The sequence below is a fragment of the Panthera onca genome, chromosome E1, assembly GCF_046562875.1.
Source record: "Panthera onca isolate mPanOnc1 chromosome E1, mPanOnc1 haplotype 2, whole genome shotgun sequence".
NCBI classification, from domain to species: Eukaryota; Metazoa; Chordata; class Mammalia; order Carnivora; family Felidae; genus Panthera; species Panthera onca.
Genome location: NC_138352.1, coordinates 35934853 through 35953576, shown reverse-complemented (window position 1 = coordinate 35953576; position 18724 = coordinate 35934853). Strand labels below are relative to the sequence as shown.

Genomic DNA, 18724 nt, shown 5'->3' with positions numbered 1-18724 from the left:
GTCAGTGAGGTCAGGCTCTTTGAATCTGTCTGAACCAAACACAAGTGGTTTGTTGGAGTGGAGCACAGGAGAGAGGAAGGGCAAAGGTCACTGAGGTGAGGAGTGTCTGCTCCCTCCTCCCTCAGTGTACCCCCAGCCCTCCCTCAACACCCTCCCTTCTCTTTTTCTCCAGACCACTTCCTCTTGCCTCTGGCTCCTCCCTACTGAGTAACTGTAGGTTTGCTTCAGTTTCTATTTCCTGGTTATCTCCTCCCAGTGCAAAGAACTGACTGCCTGGCTGGCCGCGGAGAGCATCAAGGGCCACACGGGCAGTGGAGAGATGGCCTTAAGCAGCTCCCAGCCTCCCTACCTGAACCCGGTGAGTTCTGGGGCTGAGGGCATGGCTGGTGCTGGCATGGGATGGCCCCCGCTGAGCCAGCTGCCTCCGCCAGGAGGAAACAGCGCTCGGTCTGTGGGGAAATGACCCGTGGGTTGCAGCAGGCGGAGGGCAGGTGTCCCGAAGAGGACACAAGGCAAAGAGCAGAAAGCCAGGAGGGGCAGTCCCAGCACACCCCATGCCGGTCTCCCTTGCATCTCCGGACTGGACTGGCGGGCTGATAACCACCAGGATTCATGCCTCTGACAAAGGTTCACGGAGCTCCCCTGGGAGCCCGTCCTAGGGATTCATGCCTCTTCGACAAATGTCCTAGGTGCGGGAAGTGCGGGGAGGGGGAAGAGGGGGGAGGCAGGCATAATAACGAGAAGAGTGATGGTTTGTATGTTCACGGGGCAGCGACCAGGGCTTCTAGGGAGGAAAACAGCCCAGCGCGGTGGTTAAGGGCGCTTACTTTGGAGATGGCCTCCCTGGGTCCAGCCATTTTACTAGCTGGGGGGCCTCAGGCAAGTTACTTTTACCTCTCTGGGCCTCAGTTTCCACATCTGTAAAAGGGGATCATCTTCGGGCTCACCTCCCAGGGTTGGGTAAGGATTAGGGAGGTAGCATATCTAAAGTGTGGCCACAGTGCCTGGCACACTGTAGGGAGGGGGCTTTGGAAGTGTTTTGTATTATTAGGAGTCTGGAGGCAGCAGGGGAGGCTTTCCGGGGGAGGTGTCTGCTCCCTGAGGGGTGAGTTAGCAAGGCAGAGGCAGGCCAAGGGTGTGTGCAGAGGGGCCATCTTGGGAACGAGAGGGGAGTGGGGCTGTCCCTGCAGAGCGGGGCCCAGGGGGCTGCCTCCAACCTTTGGCCACATGTGAGTAGACTCCGTCTGCCCGTGGCCTTGTTTAAACCCTGTGAGTCTTACGACCCCCACATCAGACGCGGGAAACAGAGGAGCTGAGGCCACTTGCCAATGTCCCCAGATGATAAGTGGCAACTAAGGGAGGTGCCTTGACTTACCCCCAGAAGAGAGAGGTGCCCACAGAGAGAGAGCAGTTAACAGGGGAAGGCAGGCAATCAGCAGGGCCCAGGAGGCCCAGGAGGCTTCGTAGGAGCCCCTCTGGGCCTTGGCCAAGAGCTTCCGGAGGGGCTGGGCTGATAGCCTGACAGAGGCTGCAGGGCAGGGGTGGGGGGAGGGGAGGTGTCGCTGGAGGAAGCTGGGCCTGGCTCCAGTTAGCTGGCCCTCCATGGGGCTCTCAGCGTCAAAATGTGTCACTTCAGGCTCATTCTCCATCAGATGAGAGATCCCAGAGATCCTCATAGGCCCCGACATTTCATGATTCTGGTGGCTAGTTTTTACTTGCCAATCCTTGCATTCGAGGGTTTCAGATGAGAAGGAGAATCTTCCTGTGGGCAACAGTGAGTTAAAACAGGGCCTTGGAGTCCGAACGAGAAAGAGGATGGGTCCAGTCCCCACAGGCACCAGGAAAACCTGCCCGTCCCACAAGGGTGCCCTCTCCCAAGTGGCCCGCTGATGTCCAGCCATAGAAACGTTGCTTCCTCCCAAGGGTGGCAGGAAGGTCCCGCGGCCCAGCTGTTCTGAGGAGCCAAACGCCATGAGGGCCGCCTTGGGAACCTGGCCCCCCGTCTCCTGCCCACTCCCCACACGCCTCACCTGACCAGCCTTGTGCTGGGATTCAGACCCCATGCTATCACCAGCTGAGTGGCCTTGGGCAAACTGCCAAATCTTTTGTGCCTCACTTTCCTCTGTAAAAGGGGCACTCAGAGTGGATAATGAGGTAACAGGGAAGGAAGGTCAGCCACCAGAGGGGCCTCAGAACCTGTAGGGCAATGGCTCCCTTTGGCCGAAAGTCTCCCGCCGCCTCCTGCCAGTGAGCCCTCTGGTGACCCTGGGCCTCCTCCAGAAGGCGGCTGCTGAGGCCGGCGGGTAGAGCCTGGTTCTTCCAGATCAGAAGAGGAGGAGAAAGTCCTCAGCCTCCAGGCACAGCCAGGAGCCGAGAGCAAGTTCTGACCCAGCAGAGTCACATTCTGATGCAAAGAGCTGCCATTGTCAAAGGCCTGTGAACCAAGGGGCTTTCGTGTGTGGCAGTGTGTGGCATCTCATCGAATCCTCTCACGAGCACGGTCAGGTTGGTGCTGTTGTCCCACTGTCCTGAGGAGGGACCTGGGGCACAGACAGATCAAGTGACTTGCCCAGTAGGAGAGCTGTTACCACAAGGAGGCACGTCTTTGGGACCATAAATCCAAGAGTTCTCTCTCTCTCTCTCTCTCTCTCTCTCTCTCTCTCTCATGCACGTGCACAGGTCCAAATTCCACAACAGACTTGGCCCACCAGGCCTAAAACGATACAGATTTGTTCTCTTACAGTTCTGGAGGGCAGAAATCCAAAAATATAGGCTTCAGGGGAGAAGCTCTCCTCGCCTTCTCCAGCTTCTGGAAGCTGCCCGCCTACCGCGGCTGGGGTTCCCTCCATCTTCACGGCCAGCAGCTTCTTGCTTCTGTTGTCACACCTCCTACCACTAACTCTGTTCTCCTGCCTCTCTCTTTGAGGTCCCTGTGATGACATTGGGTCTACCCAGATAATCTAGGATAAACTCCCCATCTCAAGATCTGTAACTGAATCACATCTTTCAAATCCCCATTTGCTTCATAAGGTGACATACGGGAGCCACAAAGTCCAGGGATTGGAACGTAGACGTTTGGGGCAGCGGGGAAGGCGTAGTAATTATTCAACCCACCGGACCTCGTCGGAGTCAGCCAGTATTGTCAGTTTCTTTGAATCCATCCACAGATATTCTATGCATAATAGGAGATGAGGTTTTGGGGGAGACAGTGGGGTTCGTGGGGTCCGGAGCCGACGGCCAAGAAAGAATTCCCAAAGACGTCTTTGGTGCAGAAAGGTGATTTTATTGCAGCACGGGGACAGGATCTGCGGGCAGGAGTTGTTGCCCCAGGACTATGAAGAGACACCTGTTATATACTATGGGGTTGGGGGAGGTAGAGTCCAGGGGAAGTTTCCACTGAGATTTTCAAATGCTAGAGACTCATGGGATACCGGAGGCCTACGTATTGTCCAGCTAAGGTTGTTCTTCCCTCTAGCAAGACAGTAGGGAGTCTCTGGAGAAACATTTCACTCCGCCAGCCTCAAGTATTCGTCAATGGGCTGCAGGTTATAAGGAAATTTAGTTTTATCTGCCATTTCCTTCTGCCTGTGTTCCCTACATCACTGTGGAGGGTGATGGAGGGTGACTATGATCTCTATCAGTTAATCATTAGTTTTTTCCTTTTCCTTTGTTCTTAGGCAGCCAGGAGTCCCTGAGGAATATCCCACATATCCCACGGGGTGGGGGCGGGTGGGGGGGAGGGCAGTGTTTGAGACCTGCCAGCTTGCCTTCTGCTCCCTCATCAATAAGTAAATGCATGTATATGGCCTCCCACCCATGTTTTTTCTACAAATGGGGTCATTTCGTATCAGTTCTCAAAGAATTCCCTTCTTCCTCTTCCTTTTTTTGTGGAGGCTACATCGAACCCATTTACTTCACCATCATCCTCTTGCTGAACTTTTCTTTCCAATCCTCTGCTGTTACAATGCTGCGGTGAATAGCCTTGTCTGCAAAGTTGTACTCAATTTAAAATAATCTTGGTTTTCAGAATTTGGGGACACCATTTAAGACACATTGAAAGCTCAAAACCTTTCTGGGGAAATCGTTGCTTAGGATTAACCTGTGCTGCCCCGTCCCCACGATCTCACCCTCCCTTCTGTGCGCTGATAAACCCACCTAACCACACTCTGCTTTTAGTTCTTCACACTTTAGCGTGGATGTGCTTAAGTGAAGGACGCATGCTTGCCAGGAGTATTTTTTTCTTTTCTATCTCTTTTTTTATTTTTTTTATTTTTTTTTTTAATTTTTTTTTCAACGTTTTTTATTTATTTTTGGGACAGAGAGAGACAGAGCATGAACAGGGGAGGGGCAGAGAGAGAGGGAGGCACAGAATCGGAAACAGGCTCCAGGCTCTGAGCCATCAGCCCAGAGCCTGACGCGGGGCTCGAACTCACGGACCGCGAGATCGTGACCTGGCTGAAGTCGGACGCTTAACCGACTGCGCCACCCAGGCGCCCCTCTATCTCTTTTTTTAATGTGTATTTGTTTTTGAGAGAGAGAAAGAGCACGAGCAGGGGAGGGACAGAAAGAGAGGGAGACACAGAATCCGAAGCAGGCTCCAGGCTCTGAGCTGTCAGCACAGAGCCTGACATGGGGCTCAAACTCACAAACCACAAGATCATAACCTGAGCAGAAGTCAGATGCTTAACTGATTGAGCCACCCAGGCGCCCCCCCCCTTTTTTTTTTTAATGCTTATTTATTTTTGAGAGAGGGAGAGAGCACAAGCGGGGAAAGGCAGAGAGAGAGGGTGAGAGAGAGAATCCCAAGCAGCCTTCGCGAGGCCAGCACAGAGCCCGACTGGGGGCTTGATCTTGTGAACTGCACGACCCTGACCTGAGCCGAAACCAAGAGCCCCAGACGCTTAACCAACTGAGCCACCCAGGTGCCCCCAAAATCCTTTTTAAAGAATTCTCCCCCCAGAAATTAGAAAGTTTTACAGAAAAGAAAATCCAGATTTCTGTCTTCTAAAAATTTGGGAGCTCTGCCGGCACAGGGCATGGGTGGTGATCACTGGTTAGAGCTGAACGCACACTGCCCTGTTAGATGAGGGAGGCGACATCTAGTTTGTAATACTCCCCTCCAGTCCCTCTCACCTATCGCCTTACCTGGACATCTCACTCACACATATCACCGGCCTGGCTCCTGTAAGCATTTCATTTTTGCAAGGAACTGACCTAGGGGAGAAGTTAGAGAAGGTGTGAACAACTTAACAAGTGTGAAAATTGACGGGGAGCTAGATGTCTCTCCCAGTCTAATGCAGGTTATACAACCACATTAGTTAAGAGGGATTCTGGAGTTAGGCTTTGACAGTTGAGAAATAACCAGTTTGGGGTTTCGCTCAGATAGCCCAACATCGAAGAAGGGGGGTGGTAGAGAGACACCTGCTAGGTGCCAGCTTCTTCCGCAGACTTTTTCTTAATCATCAAAATGACACAGAAGGTGGGGATTTATCCCTCTGTTTACAGATGAGGAAACTGAGGCAAAGAGAGGTTCAATAAGCTTCCCAAGGCCACTCAGGTAATGAGCCAAAGAATTAGCATTCAGACCTGGAGTACGTCTGGCTCTGAAAGGAGGCATGCCTCACCATAACCGTTGGTCCTTTAAAGTGGCCCAGGAATGAGAATTTGACAAAGCTGGTGCTGAGGGGCCCTAGGAGGAGGGCTTCGGAGGCTGCCGAGGGCCTGAGGAAAGGAACGGGGAGCCAAAAAGCAGAAGTAGAAGAGGGGGCTGCCCCATGGCTGCAGAGAGCATCTGAGGAGAGGCGCTACCTGAGGTGGCTGGAAGGGCAAAGGTCATGGTCACCATGGTTCTATGGGTGGGGAGGGCAGGAGCAGGGGAGGATGCGTTCTTCCTGGCCCTGTCAGGCAACTGGAAGGCTTATCCTCTAGAATGGGTGGTCTCTTTTGGTCCTTTGGGCCTCCTGAGTCCCCAGCCAGGGCTCTGGGGCCTTTGCTAGGAGCTTGACCTGGGGTCCAGCGCTCCCATCACTCCTTCCTCCCATCACTGGCTCCTTCCCATCTCAGGGCCATGTACATGTTACTTCCTCTTAGAAGTTGTCACTTTCAGACTCTCAAGGGAGGCCAGCACCCCATCACGTCGTCTCAGAGCCCCAGAGCCTCCCTGTCACAATCTTAGAATGTGTGTGGAACTATCTGGACTCAGATCTGCTCCCTCACGGGCCCGGAGGATCCATGAGGCTGACACACCCAGGCGCCTCTAGCAAGTGCTGGGGGGACCAGACGGAGGTGGGCCCACTGACTGACCTGCCTCTTCTCCCTACAGGTCATCCCCTTCTCTGGGAAAATCCAGGGGGGTCTCCAGGATGGACTTAAAATCACTCTCACTGGGACCGTTCTTTACTACAATGGAACCAGGTACCTGGAACTGGTTTTTTTTCTCTCTAGCCTCACCCCTTGGCAAACCGTGGCCCCTGTCAGCTCAGGTGGGTTCGCCCTACACCCTCGGAGCCGCTTGCGCCTGGCTCGGGGGATCCCGGGTGACCTGCGTGACACCACTGTCATCTGCCCGTAGCGTCCGGGCACCATTAACAGAGATTCCCCATAGACATCGGGGTGACAGGAGCTCATAGTCTAAGGAGGGAGGCAGGCCAGCCCAAAAGCAGATGATTTTGTTCTGGGATCGAACTTTCTACACCATAACTCAGAGTGGCAAAAATATCACTTCCTTTATTTCCTGAACTAGCCCTTCAGTACTTTGGAGCCCTCATCTGGCTGATGCAGAAATATTGAAAATTGCCATCAAATGCAAGTCGCTTTCAGTTTCAAGGTCTTTTCTGGAAAATACTAAGTCAATCCAAAACACAAACACCATTTAAGTGCTGTTTCCCACCACCCCCCTCCTCCCCAAGGAGGGATTTCTGGGAACAGGGAGGCAGGGAGGCACTCGAGGACTCCTCAGAGGCTGGAGGCCCTTCGGAAACTCGGGCGGCCCTGCCTGGCCTCTGCCGCGGTCCAGCTTCTCGCCCACTTTGCACGGGGCCTGTGTACATGGGGGCTGTTTCCTGAGGTCCACGGTGCCCACGGGAGCCCGTCTGGACCCGCAGCCTCTCTCGGAAGACTTTCTGCCTCAATCCCCAATGTCTCTTGCTCACTGTGGTCCTCTCTCTCACCACCTGGCAGGGGTTCTGGGACCTCCTGGACCCACCTTCACGTCGCTCCCAGGCCAGGCCCTACCTCAGCTCGGCATCTAGACTCTAGATGACTTCCTCCACCACCGTTTCCCTGCCAGGTGGACATGGTCGCGCTGACCATGGGACTTGTCCCAGAGCCCTGAGCGCCCCCAGGAGACCCTGAGGGAAGGGAGGCACCAGGATCCCCCTAAACCCTGCCAGCAGGGAACTTCGGGACCTCACCTCTGAACTTCCCTTCTTTCTCTCTCCTTCTCCCTCTGCCTACCCCTCCCCTGGCACCAGGATGGCTTTCTACTCCCATCCTGTCTAACAGAGACTGTCCCGACTTCTTCCTGCAAAGCTTCTGCACGCAGGAGTTTTCGCTTTCGTTTTCTTTTCTTTTTGTTACATTTATTTATTTTTGAGAGACAGAGCATGAGTGGGAAGGGGCAGAGAGAGAGGGAGGCATAGAATCTGAAGCAGGCTCCAGGCTCTGGGCTGTCAGCACAGAGCCCGACATGGGGCTCGTACCCATGAACTGTAACGTGGTGACCTGAGCCGAAGTCGGACGCTTACCTGACTGAGCCAGCCAGGGGCCCCGAGGCAGAAATTTTCTAAGAGCTCCTCCAGCAAGAAATCAAGCAGACTCTGCAGGAATTTAATAGAATGACTCTCAAGGGCCGCTTCTGGGCTTGGTGCAGAGCCCGGCACTGTGGGGGATGTGGGTGACAGGAGAGCACTGTGCGTTAGCTGGGGAGACTGGAGTGACCCCGAGAAGCAGGTGGCGGACCACGCTGGTGCGCTGAGCTCAGGGAAGGCTGCGGACAGAGACGCCTCGGAGGAGGAGCCTCAGGCTGGAACTTGGTTGGAGGACCTGAGGGAGCTCTGTCTGCGAAGAGACAGAACAAATGTTTACCGTGCCCCTTCTGGGAGCCAGGCTCCTCGGAAGGTTCTTCGTTCGGAGCCATAGGCTGTACCCAAAGGCAGTTTTGACAGTGAGAGGCTGCTTCCAAGGAGAGAGGCAGGAATGGAAATGGATTTGGGTGGGGCTTTCTAGAACACCGCCTCATTAAGCATCCCCAAAGGAAGTAACTCACCTCCCTGGTGATGGTGATTTGAGGGTAGTGTGGTTCAGAACCGTCACAAATGATGAGCAGTGTAGAGCTGGGGTCTGGGTCCAGACCTGCTGACTTCGGGGCCACCACTCTGCACGTCACGTGTGGGACACACGCCAACCTCCAGTGAGAGAGAGCTACTATTTACTCTGTACCTTAGAAACCAGCTCTGGAGGCCTATTCCCTCAATTCTGCATCGCCTTTGAATTGGTTTTCTTCTTTCCCAACTGAGCTGATGGGGGCTGGTCTCCGAGTATCCACTTGGCGTGAAAGCGTCCACTATTTTTGTTTACCCGTGTTCTACGTATTTTTAGAAAATCATACCGTAAGGGCAGCATGCAACAATTGCACAAACACACACGAAGTCCAAGCTAGGTGAACAGAAAGGATGGCAACAAACTAAGGATGGGTCCAAACCTGCCATGCAGGTTGTATGCAAGTTCGCAGACAGACCAAGTCAAGGGTGTGAGCCCCCCTCCCCCCACCTGGCAATAAACCAGGCTGCAGAATCTCTTTCTGCCTAGGTTTGCTGTGAACTTTCATTCTGGCCCCAGCGACAATGACATTGCCTTCCACTTCAACCCACGGTTCGAAGAGGGCGGGTATGTGGTCTGCAACACAAAGCAGAACGGATGCTGGGGGCCAGAGGACAGGAAGATGCATATGCCTTTCCAGATGGGGAACCCATTTGAGCTCTGCTTCCTGGTGGACAGCTACAATTTCAAGGTGAGAAGCAGCCCCCCTCGCCCGCCTTCCCACCGCCTCCTTCCCCTCCCTCCTGGCCCTATCAGGTGCGGTGAGCCGCCATCAGAAGTCACGTGAGCTTTTAAATGGTCACGTGAGCAATGCCATTATACAGATGGCAGGACGTTTGCCTTGTAAGAACGTTAGTGATGGCTACAGTCTGCTCACACACCTTCACCTGCACATCTACAGGGACACCTGTTGCTGCTTTTACTCAGGAAATAGGAACTAGGTAAATCACCGTAGCGCTTTTGGGCCTTGCGGGTCTTTAAAGTTCTAGTTCATTCCATCCCTTTGCTGTAGGCTTTCCTCCCCTGCAGGTCCCTGCTAACGTTTGGTTTTTGCTAATATTGTTGCAGCCTTTGTCCGGGTTCCGCCAATGGCTTAGTTTTACATGGTGTTGCAAATTACGTAAGCAGAGTAGCGTCTCTGGGCTTGGGAGACAGGTGGGGGGTGAGTGTCCCCGTGTCTGTCCTTCTCTGTGCGAGCATGGATGTTCCCGTCCCCTCAGTGTACAACCTGCCTCTCCCCTGCTCCCCATGAACATGCTTATGCATATTTAAACAACACCTCCATGAGCTAACATTAGAAAGATAAACTGATTGAGGCACCTGGGTGGCTCGGTTGGTTAAGCATCCGACTTCAGCCCAGGTCATGATCTCATGGTTCGTGAGTTCGAGCCCCACGTTGGGCTCTGTGCTGACAGCTCGGAGCCTGGAACCTGCTTCAGATTCTGTGTCTCCCTCTCTCTCTCTCTCTTTCTCTCTCTGCCCCTCCCCCACCCGTGCATGCTCTCTCTCTCAAAAATAAACATTAAAAGAAATTAAAAAAAAAAAAAAAAAAAGAAAGGTAAACTGATTGCAATAAACAAATGACTAAGAACTAAAAAGCCCAGTAGAGCCCAGTAGGGACTGGGTTCTGATGCACTTTGGATCATAGGCCATGTTCTTACAACTGGCACAGCTCTGAAGGCTGGTGTCCCTGACCCCTGGGGGACAGATGTGAAAACGAAACACAGGTCTTAAGTCCTGGGAGCAGGGGTTCAGGTCCCTCGCCCTGGCCTGAGACCACTGTTCTGGAATATGCACTTGTCTTCACAGGTGACAGTGAACGGGAGCCATTTTGTGCAGTACCCACACCGCGTGCCCTTCCACCACGTGGACACCCTCTCCATCAGCGGTGCTGTGCACCTGTCCTACATCGGCTTCCAGGTCAGAATGTCCCTTTGGCACCTGTCTCAGGGCTCAGTGCAGGGCCCAGTCTAGCTGCACGTAGGCCCTGCTGGGAGGGCCCAATGGTAGCAGCCAATGTCCTACCCAGGTGACTCTGGGAACACACCTCCAGCTCCCCTGTCCTGTCCTTCTGTGTTACTTACTGTCTTTGTCCAGAACCCTTGTCTCAGTCTCCCAGACACTCTGGCCACCGCTCTCTGTCACTCTCTATTTCCACCATGCTTAGGAGGCCACGTGGCTCTAGAAAGAACCCAGGCTTGGGAATCCAACTGAATCTAGCTCAGATGCCTAGCTCTGCCATTATCACCAGCTGTGAGATCTTAGACAAGCAACTTTGCCTCTCCCAGCCTCAGTTTCCCCATCTGTGGAAGGGGCGTAGCCACTGCTGCCCCATGAGTTATTGGGTGAATTCAGTGAGCTCACAAGACGGCCTGCCTGGGCCCACGCCAGGGTCTATTGGCCCCTCTCCGTGTGTCAACATTTTCGAACGTGTTGCCAGCATCTAAAAGGCCAGGAGAAGTTTTGCATTCTGGAAGTGGGTGGTGGTGACGGATGTATGGCAGTGCCAATGCACTTAATGCCGCTGGAACCATACACTTAAAATTGGTTAGATGGTAAATTCACACGTGTGTCACCACAATTAAAGGCGGAAAAAAAAGGTGAGGGAAAAAAAGCCAGGATTTCTGGCTTTTTTGAAAACTGGGAGGAGGGGGTATGCTGGGCGCATGTTCCCTCAGGGCCCCAGGAGGCTGAGGGGGACTGCTGTCACCATTTTTGGTCCTGGTGCTCCCTGAGATGAGAAGAGCACACAGCAGGCCCTCCGTGGGTCCAAGCTCCTCTCTCTCTTGTCCTAATCTCTCACATTCCCTCCCTACCCAACTCTTTCCCCACGGGCCTGGGGAAGAGAGCAGGGGAGGGGAAGGGAGGGTGAAGGAGAAAGATGGAGGAGGGTGGGGCAGGAGCTCAGTGGCCTGCTGCCCCCCACTGGAGCCGAATCCTCCCTCTGCCTCTCTGCATGATCCTGAACACCCTCCCCGGCCTGCCTGGCTTCCTCCCTCTGGCCCAGGCCCCTGCCTGTCTGAGCTTCCTTGGCTCCATGAATGCTTCTCTTCATGCCTTGGTGCCTTTTGTTTTAACAGAACATGCGAGCAACCCCTATGCAGCCTGCCTTCTCCACGGTGCAGTTCTCCCAGACTGCCTGTTTCCCACCCAGGCCCAAAGGGCGAAAGCCAAAAGTGAGTTCAATGTGGAGGCCTTGGAGACCGAGCGAACGCTCATCAGGAAGGACAGAGGCTCTGAGAGGCTGGTTCCAGCAGGCGGGCCCCACGATGCCTACCCAAAGCTTCCCCGTCTCCACCACACCACCTGACCCAGAGCTGGGGACCTGGGAGTCGGCCTTCCTTCCCCTCCTTAGTATGCCTGCATTGCACCCACACCTCTCCCTCCCGAAGCCACTCTCTTTCTTGGGCCAGGCCGTCTGACCCTTGACTACAAGGACCGGGCTCTAGTTCCCCACTCACCCCGCCCACTGCGGCAGTGACCTCCCTACACCCAAATGCGACTGCGTCCTCTCCCTGCTTAAAAATCCTAAAGGCTGCAAACCCTTCTAAATAAAGCCTTAAATTCCCGGCAGGATGTGCAGAAACCACCCTGCTCCCACCCCAGTCCTGCCCCAGCCCACCTCCCGGCCACGCCCCTTCCCCCATGAAGCTTAGGCAGCCTCCACTGCTCACTTGAGGCTCTCTGGGGCCGCATGCTTTTTGCACCTGCAATCCTGGTGCTGAAAACACCCTGGGCCACCTCAGCCCCAGCCGACCTCTAACAGCCCTTCACTGCTCTGCTTAAATGTCACTCTTCAAGGGCATCTTTGCTGTTTGGAACATCATTGGATGTCCCCCCCCACCCCAGTGTCCCCATGGACTATGTATATATCTGTGCTATGCCAATTACCATGTCCTGTTGTAACTGTGCCTACGTATCTGTCCCTGTCCCTCCGCCCCCTCCTTCCCTACACCCACAAGCCCCTTGTGGGCTGGGACTGTGGGTCATTCATTTGTGTATCCCCAGCACTTAGCCTAGCATCTGGGCAAGCAGTAGGGGCTCGGTGCATGTGGAGTGTGGTTTGCACAGCCAGAAGAAGGGGAGACCAGCCAGGGCAAGAACGGTCTGCTGGGTGGGGACAGGGTCTAGGACAGGAAGGGAAGCATGGCCTGGCCCCTCCTTCGAGCACTGGAGCAGCGGGGGTTGAGGAAGGGGTGCCTCAGGCTTTCTGTGGCCCATCGCGGTACAGACAGGGCATGCGCCTCGCACCCCGCTGGCTTCAGGACCGGGCAAGCTTCAGGGAGTCTTGCAGGGCAGCCCGACTTTGGCTCTGGCCTGGGGACAATGGAGTGTGGTAGATACGATCAGCCAAAACCGAGTAGCAGTTTGGATTTTATCACTTACTACTGGGAGGAGCTTGGGCAAGTTGCTTAACCTTTCTGACTCAGCTGCCTCGCTAGCGAAACAGGAGCCGAGGGTGCCTCCCTTGTAAAAGTGCCAAAGTCAGAGCCTGGCACACAGATGGCCTTCACTAAATGGTTGACCTTACGGATCAAATAGGGCACCGGAAGTAGTGGTTTTGCCTCTGGGAGGGAAGGGAAGCTGTACGGTCTCTCTGCGACCCATCCTCTTCTCCCTCTGGAGGAGCCAATGCAGATGTTCCCCAACCTGACCGTACCCCCAACCCTGACTGTACCCCCAAACCCTGGTGGGCCTGGGATGGTGGGGGAGGCTCACTCTGGAAGGCTTGCTAGGGAGCAGGAAGGAGGTGAGCGTGTCTGGGGAGGTATTTCTCACTCCACTTTCCGCCAGTGTCTCACCCTCGTGAAACACCAACGTCAACTACTGTTTGATTTTTCTCCTCTCCTTCAGTCTCCAGGCATTTGGCAGGCCAACACGGCTCCCATTGTAAGTCTCTGGTTTCTCCCATCCTCTTAATTTTGCTTCTTCCGGTGGGTTCAAAGGAGGAGGCAGGCTGGGCACCGGGCCTCTCCCACGGGGAGGCCACCCCGGGCCGTCTGCCTGGCTGTCGTGGGGGGTGGGGGGGGGAGGGTGGAAGCAGGGCAAGGGGGTTGGCTGGCCCTCGTGAATTGGGAAACACCTTGAATTGCCCCCTGTCTGCTCAAGCCCCTGCCCTTTTCTGTGAGCGGCCACAGGAGACCGAGGCCACACATCCACTCGTTCCTCTCGTAAAGCGAGGCTGTGCCACATAAAGTCCCCTGAGGAGAAAGACGAGCCACAGGCCACAAGCGCAGCCGTATTTCTTCTCCAAGTAGAAGAAACCTTTGCCCCTACCTCACCACCTTGAGAGAAGATACCCCTCCATCCGCCAGTTTCGGGGGATCTGGCGGGGGCCGTTGGGCTGCTTACACGCTCAAGATGGAGTCACCTCATAGGGGGTTAAGTGATGCCCTCTGGTGGCAGCTGGTGGTGGTCTTGACGCCGCGAAGAGCCGGTTCAAATCTGGATTTCTTTCTTCTAGACTCAAACTGTCATCCACACCATGCAGAGCGCCCCCGGACAGATGTTCCCTGTAAGTTTGAAAGCTCGGGTCAGATCACGGCCCCACCGTGTGCCCCTTCACCAAGGACTGAATTCTCTACTCCCAGAGGCAGGAAGGAAGTGCGGCAAAGAGGATAGAGTTTTGGGGGGTTGGGCCTTCTGCTCAGGAGGCACATGAGTAAAATGGCCCTGGGGATGGCAAAGATTCTGGAGCGGGTTTCTCAGGGACCAGCAAAAAAACTGGTCCTGCTGTCACTGAGAGGGGAGTGCAGCGGTCCCAGCATGTGGGTATGAGACTCTGCGTCCTGAGGACGAGCCCCTGGCATGTCACCGCGGGCCACAGGCTTAAGCTGCTGCTGCTTCTCCCGCCACGGGCACAAATCAGATGGGAGGCCTGGAGTTAGTGCGGCTACCTGCAGGCAGGCGGCCATGATGTCAGGGAACACGGCAAGAAGTTCCACCAAGGCTGACTTGAGAAGGAAGGCGAAGCCGAGAGGCCAGGGGCCTCTGGAATGTGGGGGTCCCATGTGGGTGTGCACTCCCAAACCAAACTTCCTGCTCTCTTTCAACAGAACCCCGTCATCCCACCTATGGCGTACCCCAACCTAACCTACGTAAGTGGTTTCTCTGGGAGGGGCGGACGCCTTGTTCAAGTAGGGCAGGGTGGGAGGTGAGGGGCGGCTTACAAAATTAAGGCAACCCTTTAGTAAGCTAACGTTTGAAAACATCCAAGTGAATTAAAAGGCTGTTGAAAGGAGATGTCACCTTTAGAACTGTCCCTTCGACATGAGCATAGGCTAGGGCCTTCCCCTCAGCCCAAGCATCCTATGGCATCCGGCCAAAGCTCTTTTCATGACAACTTGAGCCCGTTACTTTGAGCAATGCTGGAAAGTTTTCCGTTGGCATTTACTGAACCAAGTAAGGATGTTACGGAGTTCTTTCTCGAAAATATATTACTCTCAGAAGCGGCCGTCAAACTCAGCTGACAGTCCATATTCATGGAAATTGGCACAAAGCGCCCCCTGCGACTGACCTGTCCCCTCTCCTCCTGATAGCCGATGCCTTTCTTCACCTCCATCCCGGGTGGGCTGTACCCCTCCAAGAGCATCATCGTGTCTGGCACCGTCCTGCCCAGTGCCCAGAGGTAAGCCAGGGCCCTCAAGAAGGCTCTCAAGGTCCTCTGGTCATCCCCCCCTGGCTCTGGGCAGGCTGGGAGGGGTAGGGACTCAGAGCTCAGTGGGCAGAAGAGGTTCATGGGAGCTGCCCATGCCCAGGTTCCACATCAACCTGCGCTGTGGGAATGACATCGCCTTCCACCTGAACCCCCGTTTCAACGAGAACACCGTGGTCCGCAACACACAGGTCAACGGCTCTTGGGGGTCTGAGGAGCGAAGCCTGCCCCGAAAAATGCCTTTTGTCCGAGGCCAGAGCTTCTCGGTAAGATGCCGCGGCCGGAGCACAGAGGGGGTCAACGGGCAAACAAAGCAGGGCGTGGAGGGCGTCTGGGGGCACCTTGAAAGATGTGGGAGCTGAGGCCTCTGGGGGTGAAACCTGGGCCTAGAAGAACAGAACGTGCCCCACAGATGGCTGCTATTATTGTTTTCCTCGTACTGTCCCACATAGGGTGGGTGGTGGTGCCTCTGCTCGCCAGTGAAGGGACAGGCTCACAGGTGCGGGTTACTCGCCTGAGGTCACACAGCCAGTAAGTGCCAGGTGGGGCCCAAGCATGGGTCATTCATTTACCTCTCACTCATTCAACAATCCTGGACAGGTCATTGGAAATAACAACTGGTCTGTGCAGAAAGCAAAACAGACTAATGGGATCGAGTGAGCCCTGGGGCAGGGGCCACGCTGCCCCTGATGGGGACAGCTGTCAGAGGGGGCCCTAGTGCAGCTGAGACCTCAGAAGAAGCCCGCCTCACAAAGATCTGAGGGGGCATTCCTGGTGGGCGGCAGAGGGGGCAGCTATTCCCACAAAGGTAGAGTCAGGGGCATGGTCTGTCTAGGGACAGGGAGGCCAGGGTCTTCTGGCTAAAGTGACAACAGAAAGGTGTGGGTGGTGAGGCTGGAGGCCCGATCACACAGGGCAGGTGTTCTCGGCCCCACCTACGCATTCGGTTCACCTGGCCCCATCCCAGCCTGGACATCTGTGTCTTAAAATATGCCATAATACTCCTCACTCAGGCTTGGAGGTGACTGACGTAGGGCTTTGAGAGCCGTGGGAAGAAGTTTGGATTTCAGTGCAGCGTGCGGTTATGTTTCAAGCCAGAGAGCAGTATGCATGGATTCCTAGATAGCTGTGTGACTTTGAGCAAGCGACTTCACTGCTCTGGGCCTCAGTTTTCTCATCTAAAAAAATGGGGCTAATATGGAGCGCCTGGGTGGCTCAGTGGGTTCAGCGTGTGGGTTCAGCGTCCAACTTTGGCTCAGGTCATGATCTCGTGGCTTGTGAGTTCAAGCCCCAGTTGTGTTGACAGCTCAGAGCCTGGAGCCTGCTTCAGATTCCGCGTCTTCTTCTCTCTCTGCCCCTCCCCTGCTTGCGCGTGTGCACTCTCTCAAAAACATTACCAGAAAAATGTTTTTAACGGGGCTAATAATATCAGTCTCATAGAGATGTTAGAATGAAATGAAATAATGTCTGTGACAGGCTTAGGACAGTGCCCAGGGCACAGTAAGTGTGCTGGAAGTGTCAGCTGTCCTGGTGGCATTTTCACAGACGTGGTCTCGCTGCCTCCGGGAGCACATGTGGGGTGGGAAGCACAAGACAGGAGGCTGCACTGCGGGGGTGCAGGCATGGAGGCTGGCTGGGTGCCGGCCACTAGGGACATGGATGGCACAGGCCAGTGTTCCTACTCCTAGAGGCTCGGGGTCAGTGGGAGAGTGGGGGTAGGGTGGGCGACACGGCCTGAGGGTCATCTGACCAGGTGGGGGAAGGCAGGGGAGGCTTGCTGGTTGGGGAGAAGCCACCTGTATGGGTGCAGGGGGGCAGGGGGGCAGCGCGGCGAGCACAGAGGAAGGGGGAGCAGGGTATGTAAAGGCACAAGGGGAAGAACAGGAGGTGTGTGGAGGGAACGGTGGGCTCCCCCAGGTGGGCTGAAGGCAGGCGTGACACTTGCTTCATGTTTGAGGAAGGCAGGTAGGTGGTGGGAGACACGAGCCTGCATTTAGGGTTGAGGACTTTCCAAGGGGAGTGCAAATAACATGGCTTCCATGCAGGTGTGGATCATGTGTGAAGGCCACTGCCTCAAGGTGTCCGTGGACGGTCAGCACCTGCTTGAATACTGCCACCGCCTAAAGAACCTGCCTGCCATCAACAGCCTGGAGGTGGCGGGTGACATCCAGCTGACCCATGTGCAGACATAGGCGGGCTCCCTGGCCCTGGGGGTAAGGGAAGGGGCGTGCTGCTGTTCGGATCTGCTCCTCACCTCCACCTTCCCTGTCCCTGCCCGGGCCTTTCCAGCTACCTGACGATCTGGGGACTTTTCTGGAGAGACTGTGTCCTTGTCTGGCTCTGCTTCCGGCTGCAGCCAGCCTGGAGGGGAGGAGGGCAGCTGGCCGCGGGTCAGGGGGGAGGGGGCGCCTTCCTCAGAGCAGTACCTGGGGCTCCAGCAGCCGCCCCAGTCCTGCCGTCTGAGGAGAGGGGGGTGGTCCCCACAGGTTAAGCCCTATGTTCAGTCCCCTTGGCAGAAAGGGAGAGCCCAAGATCCCAAACCAGGCCTGCACCCCATCTGCCCCTCCGTCACACTCCCTACCCCCTGCCCCCCCCCCCCCGCCCCCACTCCGCCTCAGCCCCAAGCCGTTCATTCTAGTGGGAAGCTGTGTCCTGGGCCCCTCCCCTTTCTCCTACCTTTGACCTTGCCTTGCACCCAGCTCCCACCCTCCCTGCTCCTGGAAAGATACCCTGAGGACGCTCCCCTGATCTCCACCAGCCAGCAGGTCCTTTCCCAGCCTCCTTCAAAGAAAGACAAATGCTTATGGGCACCTGTGCATGGGCTCACTGTGGTTATTGAACGTGTCTGAGACATTCTGGGGTCTCTGGAGTTGGGGAAGTTCTGGGCAAGGGCAACGGGAGGAGACAGCATGGGTTCACTGATGGGGTGGGTCCTGACATCCACACCTGCTCCCAGTGGGTCCCACACACACCCCACATGGGTGGGACGAAGCAGGTTGGGCTCGGGCCTCCTGGGCAGGAATCTGTGATGCAGGAAGCTTGGTAACAGGCCAACCCTGCAAACAAACTCACACTGCAAGGGCTGGGCCAGAAGGCCAGATGGCTTATCAGCCCCCTGTGTCCCAGTGGGAGGAGGTGGCGGGTGTGGTCTCAGGAGAAGCTGACTCAAGTGGACACCTGTCTGTGTCGTTCCACTGTGGGTCCCAGCGTTCGGGGTTAGGGTACAGTGGGGAGAGTGGCTCAGTGTTGGGGGGGGCTCCCTACCAGCCACTGGGCTGGCGCAGGAAGGCCGGTTCTGTGCCCACATGATGCGAACTTAGCCTGCTGACTCCATCAAGAATCCAGTGCTTCTGGAACCGGGCTGGGGCTCAGAGCATCGGCCTCAGACCAGCAGCACCGGCAGCAGCCGGGAGCTTATTAGGAAGGCAGAACCCAGGCCCACCGCAGACTTCCAGAATCGGTCTGTGTTGTGACAAGACACCGGTGGTTTGCGTGCATCTCTGAGGGGACAGGCACTGGTCTAGGTGACCACATTCTCGACCACGTTGTTCAGGTGCGTTGCTGGGACACTGGGGGCTGGGGTGCCCTTTTGTCCCATTCTCACCCCATCTGAGTAGGGGGAGGGGAGAAGTGAGCCCAGGAACCAATGAAGCAAAGGCCAAATCCAAGCTGGGAGCTGGATTTTCCCACACCCCTCGGCCCCTGGCTAAGTTCCTTCCTTATTTTTTTTTTTTTAAGTTTATTTATTTT

The 18724-nt window shown here is 55.5% G+C and overlaps 1 protein-coding gene across 4 annotated transcripts; it reads left to right on the top strand.

Annotated features, from left to right (window-relative positions):
• Positions 1 to 227: 227 nt before the first annotated feature.
• On the top strand, positions 228 to 17790 carry LGALS9 (galectin 9). Of its 4 annotated transcripts, none has more exons than XM_078437516.1 (11): positions 228 to 358; positions 6323 to 6414; positions 8809 to 9010; positions 10129 to 10239; positions 11400 to 11495; positions 13174 to 13209; positions 13784 to 13834; positions 14376 to 14417; positions 14859 to 14947; positions 15166 to 15240; positions 17020 to 17790. In XM_078437516.1, exons 1-11 carry the CDS (start codon positions 320 to 322, stop codon positions 17096 to 17098), a joined length of 912 nt encoding a protein of 303 aa, XP_078293642.1. In that variant the 5' UTR covers positions 228 to 319; the 3' UTR covers positions 17099 to 17790. The 4 variants fall into 4 exon arrangements, with proteins under 4 accessions (XP_078293642.1, XP_060502731.1, XP_078293643.1 ...); XM_060646748.2 differs by having other exon boundaries at positions 15078 to 15240; XM_078437517.1 differs by lacking the exon at positions 11400 to 11495.
• The last annotated feature ends 934 nt before the right edge of the window (positions 17791 to 18724 follow it).